At 33.3% G+C, this 19,713-nt stretch overlaps 1 protein-coding gene across 4 annotated transcripts in view; it reads left to right on the top strand.

Annotated features, from left to right (window-relative positions):
- Positions 1-19,713, top strand: part of RNF130 (ring finger protein 130) — a 130,013-nt gene that overhangs the window by 86,367 nt on the left and 23,933 nt on the right. For 3 of the 4 annotated variants that reach the window (XM_023506823.2, XM_023506827.2, XM_023506820.2), the window contains exons 4-7: positions 4,394-4,465; positions 8,745-8,827; positions 12,311-12,407; positions 18,913-19,117. In XM_023506823.2, coding sequence (XP_023362591.1) covers positions 4,394-4,465; positions 8,745-8,827; positions 12,311-12,407; positions 18,913-19,117 — 457 coding nt within the window. The remainder of the gene's footprint in view (positions 1-4,393; positions 4,466-8,744; positions 8,828-12,310; positions 12,408-18,912; positions 19,118-19,713) is intronic. The other variant, XM_031953818.1, reaches the window with a different exon arrangement.

A 19,713-nucleotide genomic window follows, 5' to 3' on the forward strand; every position in this document is an offset into this window, starting at 1 on the left:
CTGGTACAGCTAGGCCACTTTCTTTGCATTTTTTTTCATTAATTCCCTTAAAATTCTTGACCTTTTTTTCCTCCCAGATTAATTTTCTTATTATTTTTTCTACTCTATAAAGTAATTTCTTGGCAGTTTGATTGGTATGGCATTGAATAGTTGGATTAATTTAGATAGAATTGTCATTTTTATTATATTAGCTCAGCCTACCCATGAACATTTGATATTCTTCTAGCTGTTTAGAGCAAATTTTCTGTGAAAAGGGTTTGGTAATTGTATTCATAAAGTTCCTGGCTTTGTCTTGGCAAGTAGACTCCCAAATATTTTATATTATCTAGAGTTATTTTAAATGGAATTTTTCTTTCTGTCTATTGCTGCTGGATTTTGTTGATAACATATAGAAATGCTGATGATTTATGTGGGTTTATTTAATTTTATATCCTGAGACTTTGCTGAAATTGTTAATTGTTTCTAGAAGATTTTTAGTGGATTCTCTAGGATTCTTTAAGTCTGCCATCATATCATCTGCAGAGTGATAATTTTATTTCATTACTTATAAGCTGACATTTCTAGTACAATATTGATTAGCAGTGCAGGCAACCATGCTTCACCCCTGAATTTACTGGGAATGCTTTTAGTTTATCCAACCCTTTCATATAATGCTTGCTGATGGTTTTAGATAGGTGCTACTTATTATTTTAAGGAAAACTCCATTTATTCCTATGTTCTCTTTGATTTTAATAGGAATGAATGTTGTATTTTGTCAAATGTTTTTTCTGCATCAATTAATACACTCGTATGATTTCTGTTAATTTGTTATTGATATAGTCCATTATGTTAATAGTTTTCCTGATACTGAATTAATCCTGAATTCCTGGTATAAATTCTACTTGGTCATAGTGTATTATCCTGGTGATAAATTGTTATAATCTCTTTGCTAATATTAAATTTAAGATTTTACATCAATATTCACTAGGAAGGTTGATCTATAATTTTTTTCTCAGTTTTGATCTTTCCTGGTTTAGGTATTAGCCCCAAATCTGTGTCATAAAAGGAATTTGGTAGGATTCCTTCTTCCTCTATTTTTCCAAATAGTTTACATAGTATTGGAATTAATTGTTCTTTAAATGTTTGGTAGAATTAGTGAGAGTGTTTTTAAGAAAGGAGACATAGGCATATTTATAGGCAATAAATAAAGAACCAATAGATATGGAGAGATTGAAAATTTTTAAAAGTGAAGGGACAACCCACTAGAAGAGACAGAAGATCATATCAAGATGTATATAGAGAGATTGGTATTGTCAGGGACCGTGGCCACTTCTTCATCAGAAACTAGAATGAAGGAGAAAGAGGTTAGGGACCGAGCCAAGGAATATGAGATAAAGTTAGAGAGAGAGCTCTTGAGTCTTGTCTATGCCATTACATTTGGGGGGAGGGAGGTAAATATGAAACATGGTCTTTTATGAGAGGGTTGGGGAAGGAGTGCTATAAGAAGTTCCAATAGTGAAGGTTTGAAACAACAGCTTTGTTGTTTCAGCTTTGTTGAATGAGATAGATAATAGGTTAAGAAACTGAAACATTTTCTTTTTAGGACAGATAGCCAAATCGAGATTAGATAGCATACTAATCCAGTCAGCATGGTTTTATAACTTCATTCATCAGTATGCAAATAGGAGTAAAAGATTTGTATAATGGGAGTAATTGGAGTTAAGAGTTTGCTAAGAAATGTGGCAAGGAATTCAAGGTTAGAGCATTGTAGAAATGTGTTCCAGGGAGTCTGATATTCTTGTCAGGAGCTGGCATGTTCCAGGGCCCTGTCCTCTTCTCTCTGCTTTGGTAATCTTATCTTCTTTCATAAGTTCCATTATTATCTCAACAAGGTGACTCGGGTGTATGTGTCCATGTGTATGTATATGTGTATATTTGTGAGTGTGTGGGTGCATATGTGAGTGTAAAATCCCCCCCCCCCCTCTCTAAACTCTATCCCTGCCATTTTAGTTGAATGCCGGACAGCTAAAATGGCAGGGATAGAGATAGCTACACTAGCATACACTAGCATAGCTTGTACATTTTCCCAACATCATCATACTCAGTATCTTTCGTAAATACTATCCCAATCAGATACAAAATCTAAATTACCTTTAATTCTTCTCCTTCTTATTCTCCCATAGCCAGTTGTTTGGTAAGCTCTTTAGAGTCCACTTTCATAACATCCCATGCAGCCATCCCTATCTTTGCACTTCAGTTGATATTACTGTACTTCAAATTCTCAACTACACCCACATTATTATAATAACCCTCTCACAGATCTCCCTTCAGTCTCGCTCCAATCCATCATTTATATAACTTCCAAAATTATTTTCCTAAGGAAAACACCATGTCCTTCCCATGCTCAAATATCTTCAGTAGTTCTTAATTACCTCATGAATAAAATAAAAGTTTATTTTTAAATCTAAATTTATTATTCTCTTTATTAGCCCTTAAAGTGTTAAACATAGCATCAATCTACTTCTTCACTTTTATTTCATATTATTTTCCCTCATATAACCTATTTAAGTTAAACTATATCTTACTAGCTGTTCCCCAAATTTGACACTGGTATCCATGTATTTCCATAATGTTTCCCAATGCTTGGAATATAATTGCTTTCTTAAAAATTCCTCATCTTGCACATGACTCTCTTCAACAATGAGATAACTGAGACCAGTTCCAATGATCCTGTGATGGGAACCATTTACACCCAGAGAGAGGATTGTGGGAATTGAGTGTGGATCACAATATAGCATTTTCACTCTTTTTGTTGTTTGCTTGCATTTTATTTTCTTTCTCATTTTTTCCCTGTTTAATTTGATTTTTCTTGTGCAGCAAAATAATTATAAATACATATGCATATATTGGATTTAACATATTTCTACCGTGTCTAACATATATTGAATTACTTGCCATCTAGAGGAGGGAGAAAGGAGGCAAATTAGAATACAAAGTTTTGCAAGGGTTAATATTGAAAAATTATCTATGCATCTTTTGAAACTTAAAAAGCTTTAATAAAAAAAATTCCTCATCTTCCATCAACATTTGAAATAGGTGCTGTCTTTTCTAAGTAACCTTTCCTGATTCTGAAAGTATTCTGTTCCTCATCAGTTATTTCTAGGATACTTTGTCTAGATTTCTTCTTTGCTCAATCACTCCCTTCTTTGAATTATACTTATCTGTTTGTGCTGTAGCCTTTCTGATAGAATATAAATCCCTTGTGAGAATAGACTATGTCACTTTTACCTTTATCTCCCCAGTACTTTTTTTTTAATTTGTTCAATTTTATGAAAGCTTAGTTAATATTCTTTATATAGTTGTGGTAGCTGATCCAGGCAGTTGAGAAGCTAGCATTCTTCTAGCATAAAGGAATATAGACAACTAAGTTGCATAATGAATAGAGCACTGGATCTAGAGTCAAGAAAAGTTGAATTCAAATCCAGCCTTACACACTTATTAGCCATGTGATCCTAAGTCATTTAATGTCCCATTGCCTTAGTTTTCCATTTGTAAAAGGAAGATAGTAATAATACCTATCTACTCGTGATCGTTGTGAGAAATAAATGAGGCAGTATTTGTAAAGTACTTCAAGATTTGAAACACTATATAAATGCTATTTTTATTAAATGAAGGAAAAATTGATTGGGTAGCATAAATATTTAGAAGAAAAATAATTATGTATATATCTAACTGAAGAAGTACAGTAGAATCATGAAACTGAATTGATTGGTGAAGGTTCCCTGGTGGAATATGGAGTGGCAGAAGAAAGCTGAGAGAGGAAAAATGAACGTATATGTGTAACCTAAAAAAAATTTTTTTAAAGAAATCATAGAATGGGGTTAGTTTCTAGTATGAAGGAATCTAAGTGTTAGGGACTTCATTTTACTAAAACAAGGTTCCTTCACAAAATAGTGATTAGTGTCACAATTTTGTAATGAGAATAAATAAAATTCATGGAACTTAGGATGTTAGCATTTCTTATAATATCAAAAATGTATTTTACATGGTATAATATTTTGAATCCAAAAATATTCAGGCAAACCTATATGCAGTGGTAACTCTTGACACTTGCTTCTCTTAATAATGCCATTGAAATTTTGACTTCTTTGGGATGTCTGATGTCATAATGGTGCTGGACAAATAATCTGTTCTTCCACTGCTGCCGTCTGTCTTCATCTGGCTCCTAGACTTTGGCTATTGCCCATTTCTAAATTTGGAATCCTTTTAGGAGTGTTCTACTCTGAGACCTCACTGATGTGGCAAAGAGAATAAGGCAGGATATTAGTACCTGAATAAATTAAATTATTTAAAAGAAAAAATTGTTTGAAGGCTTGACATTTAATACCTGCTTTTTTTTTTTCAATTTTTATAGCGTCGCCTTGGAGATGCAGCCAAGAAAGCCATCAGCAAGTTGACAACAAGAACAGTAAAGAAGGGTGATAAGGTATGATAATGAAGGAATTTTACAATGTCAAATAGTAAATGAAAGTTAATTTTTGTTTTGGTGTGCAAAAAAATACTACTGTTACGGTTTTAGTTTTATTTGTTATATTTTTTTAAATATAGTATATCTTTTCAAACAAATATTCCTTTCAAGTCTTGACTTCATTGTGTTTTTCGGAAACTTTTCATAGAGATCTCTCAAAGTTTTCCCAAGGGAGACTTTCTCTTACCACTTTGTTGTTGCTGTTCAATCATTTTTCAGTCATATCTGTTTCTTTGTAGCACCATTTGGAATTTTCTCAATAAAGATACTAGAGTGGTTTGCCATTTTTTTTCTCCCTCTGGTTTTGCAGATGAGGAAACTGAGACAAAGAATGTTGAGTGATTTTCCCAGAGTCGCACAGTTGCTAAATGTTGAGTGTCTAAGATAGGATTAGGATTTGAACATAAGTCCTTCTGAGTCCAGGACTGGTGTTGTATCCATTGTGTTACCCTGCTGCCCCTCTAAATTTCTTCATCATTAAAAAATTTCAAGCAACTTTGAGGTTCACCTTACACCTGTCAAATTAGCAAAAAATAAAAATTATAGGTAGGTGACTGAACAAATTGTGCTATGTGGTTGTAATGGAATACTATTGTGCTATAAGAAATGATAAGCAGGATACTTTCAGAAAAACCTGGGAAGATTTACATTAACTCATGCAAAGTGAAATGAGCAGAACCAAGAGAACAGTGTAAACAGTGTACACAGTGACAACAACATTGTAAGATGACAAACTGTGAATGACTTGGCTATTCTAAATAATACAGTGATCCAAAACAATTCTGAAGGACTTAGGATGAAAAATGCTATCTACCTCCAGAGAAAGAACTAATATTGCATATGAATGCAATTGAAGCTTACTTTTTTTTTTTTTTTTACTTCATTATTCTTAAGAGGTTTTTTGGTTTTTGTGTTTTCTTTTGCAACATGGCTAATATGGAAATATTTTGCATGACTGCACATGTTTAATCTGTATCAACTTGCTTTCCTTCTCTAGGACGGAGGAGCCACTGGAGGGAAGGAGAATTTTGGGGGGAGGGGAAAACAAATGTTAAAATTAATGTTTGCATGTATTTGAGGAGAAAAAAATTAAATTTTAAAAATGGTAAACATTGGTGAAGCTGTGGTTAAACATGCATGTTGATGCACTGTTGATAGAGATGTGATTTGCATTTGTTCTGAAACTATGCCTCCCCCGCAAAACCACTAAACTCTGAATATCCTTTGACCCAACTATACTAGTTACTAGTCTTATGCCCCCAAACATAAAAGAAACAGGAAACAAGCCCATATTTGCAAATTTTATGTCAGATATTCTTATGTAGTTTAAAAAAAAAAAACAACAGGAAACCGAGGGGGTACCCACCTACTGTAAAATAGTTAAAACAAATTAGAGCACTTGAACATAATAAAGAATATTATTGTTCTATAAAAAAGGAATAATGAACCATTTCAAAAGAAATTGAGAAGATTTATGTGAACAAATTGCAGACTGAAGTGAGCAGAAACAAGAAAGCAATATATACAATGATAGTAACATAAAAAAACTTTTCAATTTTGTTCAATGTTATAACAAATTACAGTTCCAGAGATAAAATACAGTTCCCACTTTCTACAGAGAGGTGATGGATTCCAAATGCATACATTTTTTGACATGTACAATGAGTGAATTGGATTCATTTGACTGCATATTTCTAAAAGGGGGGGGGTTTAGGAGGAGGAAAGTAGGAAGAAGAGAAATTGGAAAAAAATAATTAATTTTTAAAACTTATATAGTCAATAAGGAATTAAGTGAACAGAACCGAAAGAATAATTTTTGTAATAACAACATTGTCAAGTCAAACTATGAAAGGCTTAAAAACTCTGATCAGTGCTGTGATCAATTGCAATTTCAGAGAAGATCTGTGCTACCTACCTCTTGACAAATAGAAGTTGTAGAACGAGACATGTTTTTGGACATGGCCAGTGTTGAAATTTGTTTACCTAACTTTGCATATAATTCTACAAGATTTTTATTTTGTTTTCCTATTAAAAGGATAGGAGATAAGAGAGAAAAATAGATGCATTGTTATTTGAAAAAAAAATTAATAAAATGGGAGGATTAGGTTAAAGAGTTTGAGTTCTCGTCTAACTCTATGTTTCTATGGTTTTGAATATTATTATTCAAATGATTATACCTTGTGTCTGTCTTTCTTTGGAAAACATTGTTTTTTTCTAAATGTCATATTCAAAATGAACAAGAATTTTTTAAATGCCTACTATGTGCACAGATAACTGTCAGTTTCAGAGTTAGTTCAATCATCTGAAACCTCTTCTTTTCAGATTATGTTTGAAGTTCACTTCTGGGTGCTACATTTTAGAAATAACATTGACAAAATAAAGCAGTTCCAGAAGAAGGTAATTCAAGTTGGGACCAGAGAATATAGCAAATGCTAGGATGTCATATTTGTTAAAAGACCTAAGGATATTTATCCTGGAAAAGAAAAGTCTGAAGACAGAAATTAATAAATGAAAAAAAATTCTCTTAAGCAGTATATGCTAGGCACTGTGCCACATGCAGAGCATACATATACAAAAATGAAAAACTCCTTTCTTTTTATTTTCAGATCCAAATTCTCTCTTGTCCTTTACTCCTCCCTCTCTCATTGAGTAGGCAATCTTTACACATCTGAAATCATGCAAAACATATTTCCATATTAACCATTCTCATAATAAGTAAATTAATGAATGAATGGATGGATGGATAAATAAATAGTACAAGAAAAATCAAATAAAAATCATGCTTTGATTTGCACTCAGAGTTGATCACTTTTCTTTTGGAAAGTAGATTGCATTTCTCATCATGGATCATTGTATTGATCAGAGTAATTACATCTTTCTCAATTAATTATCATTACCATATTACTATTACTGTGTACAGTATACTTGGAGTTTATATTCTAATAGGAAGAGACAAGACATAAAGAGAAATCCAAAGACCTAGCAAGAGAGTTTCAGAATGAGAAGTCACAGAGATGGTGAGTTGATCCATAAGGTAGCTGATTGACACACTATTTCCAGAATCAGTAACTTTATTGATTTGATAATTGTACCCAGAGGAAGAGATCGAAATGGAGGTAGACAGTGTCTCTTCCAACTCTGAGACTCTGTGATCTTCCAACAGTATTTTTCTCTATGTCTCCACAAATATGTGCCATCTTTTACAACTCCCCTAAGTAATCATGTTTGGCAGAATAAGAACCCATGTTGGATGGATGATTAGAATAGACAGATTTGTGGCCAGTCATCCAACCTGCCTCTTATAGGGAATAGTTAGGCACTTTCTGTCTCTTTTCTTGGTCCCTTCCCAAGCTTGAAATGAGGATGATTTAAACTACAATAGCAATGGAAGGAATTATTAGGAAGAAAGGGATTCAAGAGACACTGAGAAAAGGAAAGCATTGATAGGTATGATGACTGATTAAATGGTTGAAAAGAGACATAAAGAAGAAAGGATCAAAGATTATTTCAGCACAGGCTGACCAATAGAGTCATGGTGCCAATAATAAAAATAGAAGATTCAGTTGAAAAGTTAATTTGTTAGGAAAGTTAGTTAATAGTCTAGTGTTTAGCTTTGAATAAGTAGTTTGATATGCTGTTAGGAAATCTAGTAAGTAGCTATAAATGTTAATTTAGGAATATGGTCAAATTTGGAGATAAAGTTCTGGGAATTATTCACAGGAAAATAATAGTTGAAGTCATAGAAATGGGAGAGAGTATAGGTTAATCAGAATTTTGGAAAACACATCTCTTGGGCAGGAATAAAAGGAGATACTACGGAAGTAAAGGAAAAAGTAGTCAGGAAGTTAGAACTATCAAGAAAGCATAGCTTAAGCATGGGTCATTGGGATGGTTAATAGAATCTGATTCTGCAGTGATGTCATAGAAGGTGAAGATTGAGATACATTCAGTTGATATAAATTAATAATTCAGTTTCATTCCTATGATAGAAGCAGAAGACACACAACAAGAGTTAAAGGAATTGAGATTATTTAAGAAAGTAGAACCAATAAGTGTAGAAAATTCTTTTGAAAAAATGGTGGTTGTGATTTTAACCTTTTTTTGTATCATTTTATTTCATAACTAATTTGCATATTTTATAGCCACTAGAGAATCCTAAATTTGCTAACAACAGTGTCTCTTTAATTGGGGAGGTATTTCAGCATCTTATTTCTTGCTCTTTTGCTATTTGTTTTAGGAAACTGACCCAGACTTTGATCATTGTGCCGTGTGCATAGAGAGCTACAAGCAAAATGATATCGTCCGAATTCTGCCTTGCAAGTAAGCCCTTATTTGATCTGTTATAAAAATCAGTTTTTTTTTTAATTAAGAACACTTTTGAGATCATGAAATATTAAAGCTGGAAGGGATCTTTAACACTATTTATTTAGTATAAGCCCCCAACCCCTTTTTATAGATGGGTTCTAGAGAGAGAAAATGATTTGCCAAGAGTCCTAGCTAGTTAAAGGCAATGCCAAGATTCAATTTCCTGTTTTTGTTTTGAAAGGTGTTTTTAGACTGGATGCCTTGTCTTATCTTTAAGGATCTAATTGATGCATTCACAAAAAAAAATTTAAGGGCCTGCCATGATATTTAAGGAAGACTATACTGCAATGCCTTAAAGAAGTCACTTAATTCTCTGGGCTTCTACTTCTGCAACTGTAAGATGAGGGGAATACAACTAGCAAGATTATGAGACACCTTCCACCTCTAAATCTATGATCCCATGCTTAAAATGCTCATGGACTTAATTCAAAGTTGAGTTAGATAAAACCAAGTCCGTTTTTCTCAAAGAGCTTTGCATGATAAAATGTAATCAAACTAGAAGTATATAAGAAGTGCACAAAATGTTGGGAGATCATAATTGGAAAATTACTTTCGCCCAAGATCAAAGATTTCACAGAGAAGGCATGGAGGTAGATTCTGAAAGATGGGTAATGTGGCCACAAGTAGAAATGAGAACATCTCAGATTTAGGAGATATCAGGAAAAGAGATAGAAATGTGGAAAAATATGGAACAGTTTTGGAGATTGGTGAAAATTATAGCTTGACCCAGAGCCTAAAGTGTTTGTGATTAAGAAAATGCTTTGTAAATCTTAAAAATACTATATAAATTCATCTTCTTTTAAAGGGGATTAGTGATATAAGCCACATTAAAATAGGATAGGTTAAAGGAACTGTGGATGTTTATCCTGGAGAACAGAAGATTTTGAAAAACGTGAAAGCTATCTTTAGATGGTTGAAAGGATGTCATATAGAAAAGGCATTAGGGGCAGCTAGGTGGTGCAATGGATAAGAGCACCAGCCGTGGAAATCAGGAGGACCTGAGTTCAAATCTGGCCTCAGACACTTAACACTTCCTAACTGTATGACTCTGGACAAGTTGTTTAATCTCAGTTGCCTCAGCAAAAGAAAAGAAAAGAAAAGGAAAAAAAGAAAGAAAGAAAGAAAGAGGAAAAAAGTACATTAGAATAATTATATCTAACTTTAGACTTGTGGTATTATTTACAGTATCTAAGTGTTAGGAAAAAAAACCGAAAGGCCTAGTAGTCCAGTCCATGCCTGATCAAGAATCCCTTCCTCAACGTTTCCAACAAGTCATCATCTAACCTCCGCTTGAAGACCTCCAGTGAATATACAAGTAAAAGAGAGAAAGGGATGAGAGGAGTAAAAGTAAACATTAAATGAATCTCACTTTTTTCTGAAACAGTCAATGGAGGATTGAACACTCACACTCATAAATAGTTTGAAATGGAAATACATCAAATTCAGTGGGGAAACAAAAGGGATAGGAAAAAAGGAAAGAAAAGAAAGCTATTGGGGAAGGAATAATCACAAGCAAAAAAACTTTCTGATTTTGAAGGAGAGGAATTTAAAGCAGTTAAAAAAAAAAAGTTGCACAGAATTAAAATCTAAAGTGTGTCAAATTCCTCTTAGACAGTTAGGGAATGCCTAAACAAGTGGTAGTATGTGAATATTAATGGAATATTATTGAGCCATTAGATGACAAAAGAGATGATTTCAGGGAATCCTATATAGTATGAACAGAAGGAAGTAAGCAAAACTGGAAAACAGTTTATACAAAAAATGTCTCTGGAGATTCTATGATGTCACATGTTGCTCACTTCCTGACAAAGAGAAATAGAAGGTACAGAAGAAGATACACATTATTAAACATGGCCACTGTGTGATTTCATTTTGTTTTACCATCTTATTTGTTAGGGCTTTTTCTTCTTTCTCTTATTTTTTAAGGATAGGATAGGACCAGAAGAAAAGTTAGTAGTAGTGGTATCAGAAAGAAAACTATCATCACATTTTTTCAGTGCACAAAAGATAACAAAAGGAAGTTCAGAAAGAATCACAGAGAAGCAGGCCAGTTTGGAAAATTAATGTTTAGAATTTATGTTATATGTATTTTTAAAAGCAAGCTTTCATATCAAATTCTCTTTTTGTTTTTTTGTGAATGGAAACATTGTTTTTTGATGTTTAAGTTCTGAATAAAAATTTTTTTAATTATCTCAAGATTATAAATGGAAAAGCATTAAGCACTTTGTATATTCAGAGTATTTTTGCCAAGTTCTGGAAATAAGATAGAAAAACAAAATGGTGCCTTTTCTCATGGTGCTGCTTACATTCCAATTGGGAGATGACAATATGTATAGGATGTGAGGCCTCATGATCCTTAGGGGGCAGCAACAAAGTGAATGGTAATATATCTTTTTTAATGTTATATACATTAATAAAGTTATCATTCTGATGTTGAATCATTTGTCAGTGGCAAGAACTTTGGTCATGAAAACTTGCTTTGCTGGCTGGCTCTACTAAGGAAATAGGAAGTACAACATCTGCAAAGGAAGTTAGCAGGTTGGATCTTCACAAGACTTATTTCCCTTAATTATGACTTCAAGGTCCAGGCTGGAAGCAGAACTGGTTGTCTGGATGGTGCTACTCTTCCTAGAGTTCTTGGACTCCCTTGCCCATCCATGGCAGTTCTGTGGTTGGTAGTATTGGGACCATAGAGGTTGATCTCCCTTCTCCACAAGTTTTTTCCCCTTGATAATGCTACAAGAACCAAACTGGGAAGCAGGATCATTGGTTTATTGGGCATTATAGTTGGAGGGGCTATTGTTCTTTTATTGGTATATATTGGAGGGGCTGTTTATACCAATGTCTGAGGAAGGGTGATTTGAGGCTTCTATGCTGGCTTCTTTGTACCAAAAGTGGTAGTTGGTCAGTAGTTGGTACTGATAGATGGTGACTCATTCTCCCCTTGATACTGGCTACTGCGGCTGGGCTTGAAGCAGTGGCAGTAGTTTAGCAGGCCCTTTTATCACCTGAGAATTTAGACTTGGTGTCGTGGACTGAAGGAAGATGGATAGTGGTAGCAATGATTTCAACTATCTGATCACCATATTTCACTTATGGTGACTTGTTGCTCCAGCTATCCTGTTCCATCAATATTAGTCTACAATTAATTTAATAATGATAAAGATAGTGGGCCCCTTCTCTAAAAGGGTTTTTATCATTGTTTTGACCCTCATTTCTCCTTTACAAAATGAAATGTAGGAGATAAAGAAAATTACTGGAACTTTGTCTGACCCTAAGACATTCCTTGACATTTTTTTTTTAGCAAATACTTAACACTACCCTTCTTGAGATTTGCCTCTTTTTCCAAAAAAGAACAAAAAGTTAATTGTATATTTAATTATTTGAGTTCTGATTCTTTATGTTTACTTTAATAAGATTCTTTTTTTTATCTAACAGGCACGTTTTTCACAAATCCTGTGTGGATCCCTGGCTTAGTGAACATTGTACTTGTCCTATGTGCAAACTGAATATTTTGAAGGCTTTGGGAATTATGGTATGTTTCTTAATGGAAATTCTTTTCTATATTTAACATATTATTTATTATCCACATACATTAATTCAATTTGAATACAATTGTTATGATATCTTTAAGAAACAAGATAAATAGTATGCCAGGAAATTCCAAAATTATTTGATAAAATCATTTCATATCCCTAAATTTTTTAAAGGCCTCGATCCATCAAATTGTGGAAAATAGCACGTTTGTCCCATAATTGCATAATTATATTTACATAGCGCCTTTCTCCTAAGTAGCTTTAAGCTCTAGTTAATTTCATGATACTCATAGAAGAGCACTGACAGCTATTCATCACTTTGAAGAAGAAAATGGGTGGGAATTCCTGAAAAATAGAATGGGCAAATGTGACCTTCTTAAATCTGACATCAAGAAAAAATGAAACTGTAACAAAGATACAAGTTTTGGTGAGTGTTTTTCAAAGAATGGGTAATAGCATGAATTTCAAGTAAAAAGGTATCACTTGAGATTTGATGGGATGAAATCTGTGACTGGAATATGATACTGGATTGATGTTTATGTGTGTATATAAATATGGGTCTAGACGTATATACACGTGTGTGTGCGCACATGCGTATATACACGTGCGCGCGCACGTTTCATTCAAAAGAAGCCCAGTAAAGTGGAGGTAAGGGTGTAATAGCACTGGGTGGTAAGAAGATGTACTCATGTGAGAAAACCTAAGAACCAAAGCAGGAACCTTGTGAGAACAGGGAAAGTCCTTGTGTAAATATCAGTAGAAGCAGAAACAGAAGTAATATGGTCATCAGAGTACTATAGAGCAGAGGTGTCAAATTCACAGCCCACAGTGATCCATTTTTGGAGCTTGATATCACTCTATAAACCACTTGGACAGAAGAAAGAAATAGATAAAATTGAGAAATATCACAAACCTAGAATGGAAACATAATAGTAGGAGACTTCGATTATCTAGACATCTATTCAAACTATCTCTACAAAAATCATGGCAACCTGGCTTGACTTCATGATAATTTCTTCCTTCAAAAGTCAGAGTAACCAAGAAGGGGAGCTTGAATTCAACATGAACTGATTTTTGGCATAGAAATGATGGGAGCCATAGAAGCAAATAGAGTATGTGAAAGAGGAGAGGAGAACCAAGAACACTTTAATATATAACCTAGATTTGGAGACAAAAGATTTTAATGGGTTCACAGAGGGGATAAGTGGAGTCCTGTAAACTAAAATTCTATAAGAGAAGCCAGTCCAAAAAGAATAGGAAGCTTTCAGCAATGAAGTCTGAAGAAAAGAAGAAAAACAATTTTTATGAAAACAAAAAGAGGGAGTTGTTTCAGAGGTCAATGTGAATACATAGGGAACTCATCAACAACTTACAAGTAGTATATAAATTACTTGACACAAGCAGCAATTTTGGTATGTTTGCATTTTGTGAAACCATAAGTCATCCATGTTTGTTTGTTTTGGCACCAGGTTGTCACACAACGTTTGTTCTTGACCGAGATTAAGCTGATTCCCTACTCTTTGTCAGTTCTCCATCAGTTAGATGCTGGATTTGATGTTAATTTCATGTTTTTAATTCTGGGTGTTTTTTTTTTGTTTGTTTTTTGAAGACAATTGGAGTTAGTGACTTGTTCAGAATCACACAGCTAATAAATGTCTCAGGCCAGATTTGAACTCATTTCTGCTGATTCTAGGACCAGTGCTCTATTCACTATACCATCTAGGTACTCCAACTCTTTGATTTTGAGAATTGGATATTATTCTAAGGAAACTTGAAAAAGTTGTAATTTTTTAAAGAGCACACTTCATAGATTGTTAGAGGTATTAACATTGACTATTGGTATGAGGAAGTAAAGTGTTTCAAGGATCATTCAAGCCTATAATGACACAGGATCATTTGCACTAAAACTTTTCAAAAGAAAATGTGGTCAAAAATGAAAAACAAGACCATTACATGACAAACGGTTGCTGTAAAAAAAAAAAAAAAAAAAAAATTAAATGTCAGAAAACAAGCAAAAATCTTTGGGAGGACTTATCAGTTGGAGGGTTGTTACTGATTCCTTCACAACATAGCATAGGGTTATTGAAGTTGGAAAAACAGCAAGAAGACTCATAAAACACCTGCCAACCATTATTCCGAAGGAAAAAAATGTTGATTGTAGATAAGACAATACAAAGATGAGAATTTTGAAGTTTGAGAGAAAGTAATTTTTATTGAGAAAATTAACTTTCTTATTCAAGGCTCTTATGACAAATTGTTGTCATAAGAAATCTAGATGAATCTTTTAAGGGTTGGGTATTTTCATCAGATTGTATAACATCTACCCGAAAATTCCTTTGGGGATATTTTTTGCTTCCAGTGGGCCTGTAAGTACGGTTTCCATTTAAATTTAATGATATACTAAAGAAGCAGGATTATTATAGTAATTCCCAAATGGAGATAGAATACAGCAACACAGCCTTGCACCATGACATGTCATGAAAGGTTAAGAAATGTGTGTAAGAAATGGAGATAAATATGCTTTAGTGACCAAGGAATTTGTCTGATTTAAACCCCTTTGGAAATCTGTGGGATTTAATCAAGACTAGATTGAGGAAAGTGGATTATTCTTCAAAGATACACTTAATATCTTCAGTGTACTAAGTATGCTTTCCTGATAATTAAAGAATATATATTAAAGTCTTGTGAATTTAGTGCCAGATATTGTAAAAACAAGTAGTTGCAGCACAAAAAGAACATTATATACTAAAAATCTTTTAAAGTTGTAAGACTTGTACATAAGTAAATTTAATCCTTTTACTTTTTTCCCAGTTAATTCCTATGCCACTGTTAGTTGGAAAAATATAGATACAGAAAATGGAAACAAAGACAAGTAAAGGAAGTTAAAGATAAAGTTCTGACATAGTTCTTTAAGAAAGATATCTAGAGTACCAGTGCTCAGAATGACCCAAGACTGGCAAGGAAAGATAAAGATAACAAAATTGTCAGGACGGGGTGGTAGTTGTAATGGGGAGGAGAAAAAAATCAAAGAAGAGGTTGAGAGCACCTAGCAGTCCTTGATGAATTCAAGTATCTTGGATCCAATGAACTACTTAATGTAGTACTAGGGTACTACAAGATTTAGCAGATATGATTACTGAACTGTGATGTGATCCTTGAAACATCTTAAAGAACTATGGATAGTATCACAGGGATTGGAAAAGGACAAATGTCTTAATAGAAAGAAAATTAAGTCTATAAAATTAAGTCACTATTGGACAGTGAGTTTAACTTTGATTCTTGAAAAGATCCTAGAGTATTTTATTAAAGGAATAGTTAGTAAATATCCAAATAAAGATGCAGTAATTACAAAAAAGCCAGCATAACTTAAATAGTCAAGCCAGATTAGACTTAGTTCCTTTTTTTTTTTTAACTATTGGGCTGATAAATCAGTGTTGTAGTACAAGCAAGACTCTTCTTAGGTTAATAGTTAGGTTATTCAGTATTTACTTCCTGTAGTTGTTCAGTCATATTTGGATGGTAGAGGCCCATTTCTTGTAACATCTGTGGAAGCCCATTGGCCTTAGATATTTAAGAAGCCAATTATGCAGACTTTTCAAGTTGCACATAGCTACTAATTTTTTTTTTAAGAATAAAACAAGTTAAATAGGTTTTTCTTGCTTCTGAAACTGGAAACATTTTTGTACATTAAGTTATTAAACTGTGGTCAGCATATAAACATAAAGCAAATGTTAAAGGGAGAACTGTTTTAGCAGGTTTAGGAAGGGAAGGGGAGAAAATATAAATTTTCCTTTAAAAAGAGCACTCTATAATTATGTGTGTCTATATACATATTACATATGATTTTGTTTTAAAATAGAATATTCTATAAATTCTTGACTTGCATCAATAACCACTTTCTTTTTTTAAAGAGTAAAAGACATGATTTCTGACCAACAAATGTACTGATTGTCAGAAGAGAAATGATGAAAAACTTGCAAGAAAGCAACCATACCATCTTAACATTCAGGATAAATAAATAGAGGAATACCAAGCATCTGGCTTCCATTCTAGATTTTAGAAGAATAAATGAATAAATAATTATTAGGCAACTATGCTGACTATTAAAGATGGAAAGAAAGCAAGATAGTTTTTGCCCATAAGAAGTTTATATTCTAATGAGGAAGATAATATAAGAAAACAAGAGTTGGAAAGCAAAAAAGAAGGTGACCAAAAAGTAAGCCCAAGACTCAGTAAGATAAAGTGAAAGCTTACCAGTAAGTGCCCTGGGACCCATAGGGAGTCCAAGGTCTGAAAGGGGAAGAAGCTAAAAGGTAGAATACTTCCTGGCAGCATGCTGCCAGGAAATAGAATGATCTACTCAAAACCTGATAGGATAAGATGAAAGCTTACCAATTAGAGCTCAGGGTTCCAAGATCACAAATCTGAATTCTCATGGGATCAGACAATGGTTTGGGGATAGCCAGAAAATGGCAAATTCAAAGAGTTCAGTTAGGATCCTGTGTCCTGAAATTCTGTCAAAGTTGGCTCAAAAGGAATATTCTTAAGAAAAATTATAACTAAGCAAAAAGATGGATCTGAGGAAGGAAATGGTGAGCTGCCTAAGAGATATGTGTGGCTAGAGCAGAAATTTATCATCCAAAATACAATCCTGAAAAGTGTATATAGAAAATGAGTGCATGGACAAAAAACTATTATTAATGGTTTTCTTTAAATGTTAAGAATGCCAAAGCCCAGAACAACTTAAGATTTGTAGTGAATATTAAGGATAGCAAAAAGAGCTCTTTAAGTACTTATATAGGGGTGGGGAGAAACTAAAAAGAAAATCAAGATAACTGTGGAGGAAGACAACAAATGAGGGGCAAAAGGCAATGAAGTATATAAAATAAAAATGTTTACAAGAAATCAAGAGTATCTGGTTGAGCCCAATGAATTAGGTCATCAGAATCAAAATATACATCAGAGAAGTTAAAACTTATGGATGTGTGATTGTCATGTCACTATACAGTTTCTTTTTTAAATTATATTACAGTACCTTACAAGTGTATTGGTTTTGTGGTTTTTTAAGATGAAATTAATTCTTCAAACCAAGGGCTAGTATTTTAACTATAATTCCTCACAATAAAATATATTATTAAAGAAGATAGTATGATTCCTAAGAAAGGAATAAAAAAACACTAAGAATTAGCTTGAATTCATTAAAAACATGTCATGCCCAACTTCAATCCCTTTTTTGATAGGATTTTACTAGATTCAATGTTAGACATAGGCTACCTGGATTTCCATGAAATCTGACAGGATGTCATGATATTCTTGTGGGTAAAATGGAAAAATGTAAACTGAAAATAGAGTTAGAGAAATTGACTGTGCCAAAAAATGATAATTGATGGATTGAGGTCAATGTTGCTGGAGGTCTTTAGTGGAATGCCCAGCAATTTGTCTGTTTTTGATCCTGGTCTTTTCAGCAAAGTAATCAATGATCTGGATAAAGATATACTTGAAATATTTACTAAGCTTTTAGATGATAAGCAGCTCCATGGAGGATTCCTAACACATCGAATGACAAATTTGGGGGTTATTTTAGGTGATTTTTATGATAGGCCAAATCCAGTATGATAAAATTTAAAAGGGATTAATGTAAAATGATATGAGTAGATTTTTTAAAATTAGATACAGCATGGGATAGACAAAAATGTACAATAGTTTTTATAAAATTACCTCAGAAATTTGATGACTATAGCTTAGTATGAAATAATGATAATGATAATAATAATAATAATAATAATGGCCTACTTATTATAGTACTTTATGTAGTACTTATGATTTGGAGGACACTTTGCATATGTTAATGCATTTGATCCTCACAACAACTCTGTGAGGTAACTACTAGAGGCACTGCTATTTTGAGGATTAAGAAACTGATGCTCAAATGAACATCAGAGGTAGTATTACACCCCAGCTCTTGTCAGACTACAAGATCAACATTTTTCCATTATACTACTGCTACTACATTACACTTGGCTTTGGACCAGCTATTTTTCTTATTATTTATTATTTTTCTCGCTCAGAAATCTTTTTCACATTGTGGGTTTTGTTTTGGGTGATTATGTTTTTCTTACTACCTTAAATGAAACATTACTTTTTAATATACCTTGAGCCAGAACTCTTAGTTTTATTCCCCCAAAAAGTCTATAACCATCTTATGAAGGTATAATAATTAATTTTATCAGTACTACAATGCATAATGATGTTATTTTGTAGTAATGTGCTATTGAAATTTTTTAGGTCTTTTTTAAAAATTCATTATTTTCAAAGCTCTCTTAGGGAAAAGAATAATGAAAAATGGAAAAAAAAAAAAAAATAGGAGAATATTTTTTTCCACCAGATAACTTAGAAACTGATTCTCTAAAACCCTGTTTAAGATCTCTTAATTTTAATTTTATTATTTTATTCATATTTATAAAAATAAATATGTGTAATTTTTAATCTGAAAATATTTTTCAGCCAAATTTGCCATGTACTGATAATGTAGCTTTTGACATGGAAAGGCTTACCAGAAGCCAAGCTGCTAATCGAAGATCAGCACTTGGTGACCTTGCCAGTGACAGCTCCCTTGCCCTTGAGCCACTGCGCACTTCAGGGATGTCTCAACTTCCTCAGGATGGGGAACTCACTCCTCGAACAGGAGAAATCAACATTGCAGTAACAAGTAAGTGGTAATCTTTCACTTAAAGTGCTGAGTGCTTTTCCTTCACTGTTCTGGAACCTCAGCTTAACTTAGCACAACCCTACAAGACAATTCAGGTATCCTTGGGGGTTCTTGAATACATATCTCTGTCTTCAGCCATTTGAGGAATTTTTAGATGCTTTTATTGAAACAGATCATCTGTATATGCTTTGCAAACAAATTATTTTAAGACTTATTCGAATCTATGGAAAATGAGTTTTGAGTCTATATAGACTGTGGCAGTATTGAATATAGGAATCTTAGTTATCCCTAACAATTGTTGGTTTATAAATATGAGGCAGAGTGAATGATGTAGTAGAAAGAAGGCTAGGCTTAGTCAAAAGGCTTAAAGGCAAGTCCCATACTCTACCACATATTAACCTTGGGCAACTCACTTTTCTGAACCTCAGTTTCCTTACTGATAAATGGAAAGAATAATACCTTGTCTTCCTACCTCACAGGGCTGTTGTGAGGGTCAAATGAACTAATGTGTGTTGTAAGTGCTTTAAAAATTATAAGTTCCATGCATATATGAATAGTGGATGTTTTGAAATCGTTTTTTCTTAAAAAGAAATTGT

The sequence above is a fragment of the Sarcophilus harrisii genome, chromosome 2, assembly GCF_902635505.1.
Source record: "Sarcophilus harrisii chromosome 2, mSarHar1.11, whole genome shotgun sequence".
Lineage (NCBI taxonomy): Eukaryota > Metazoa > Chordata > Mammalia > Dasyuromorphia > Dasyuridae > Sarcophilus > Sarcophilus harrisii.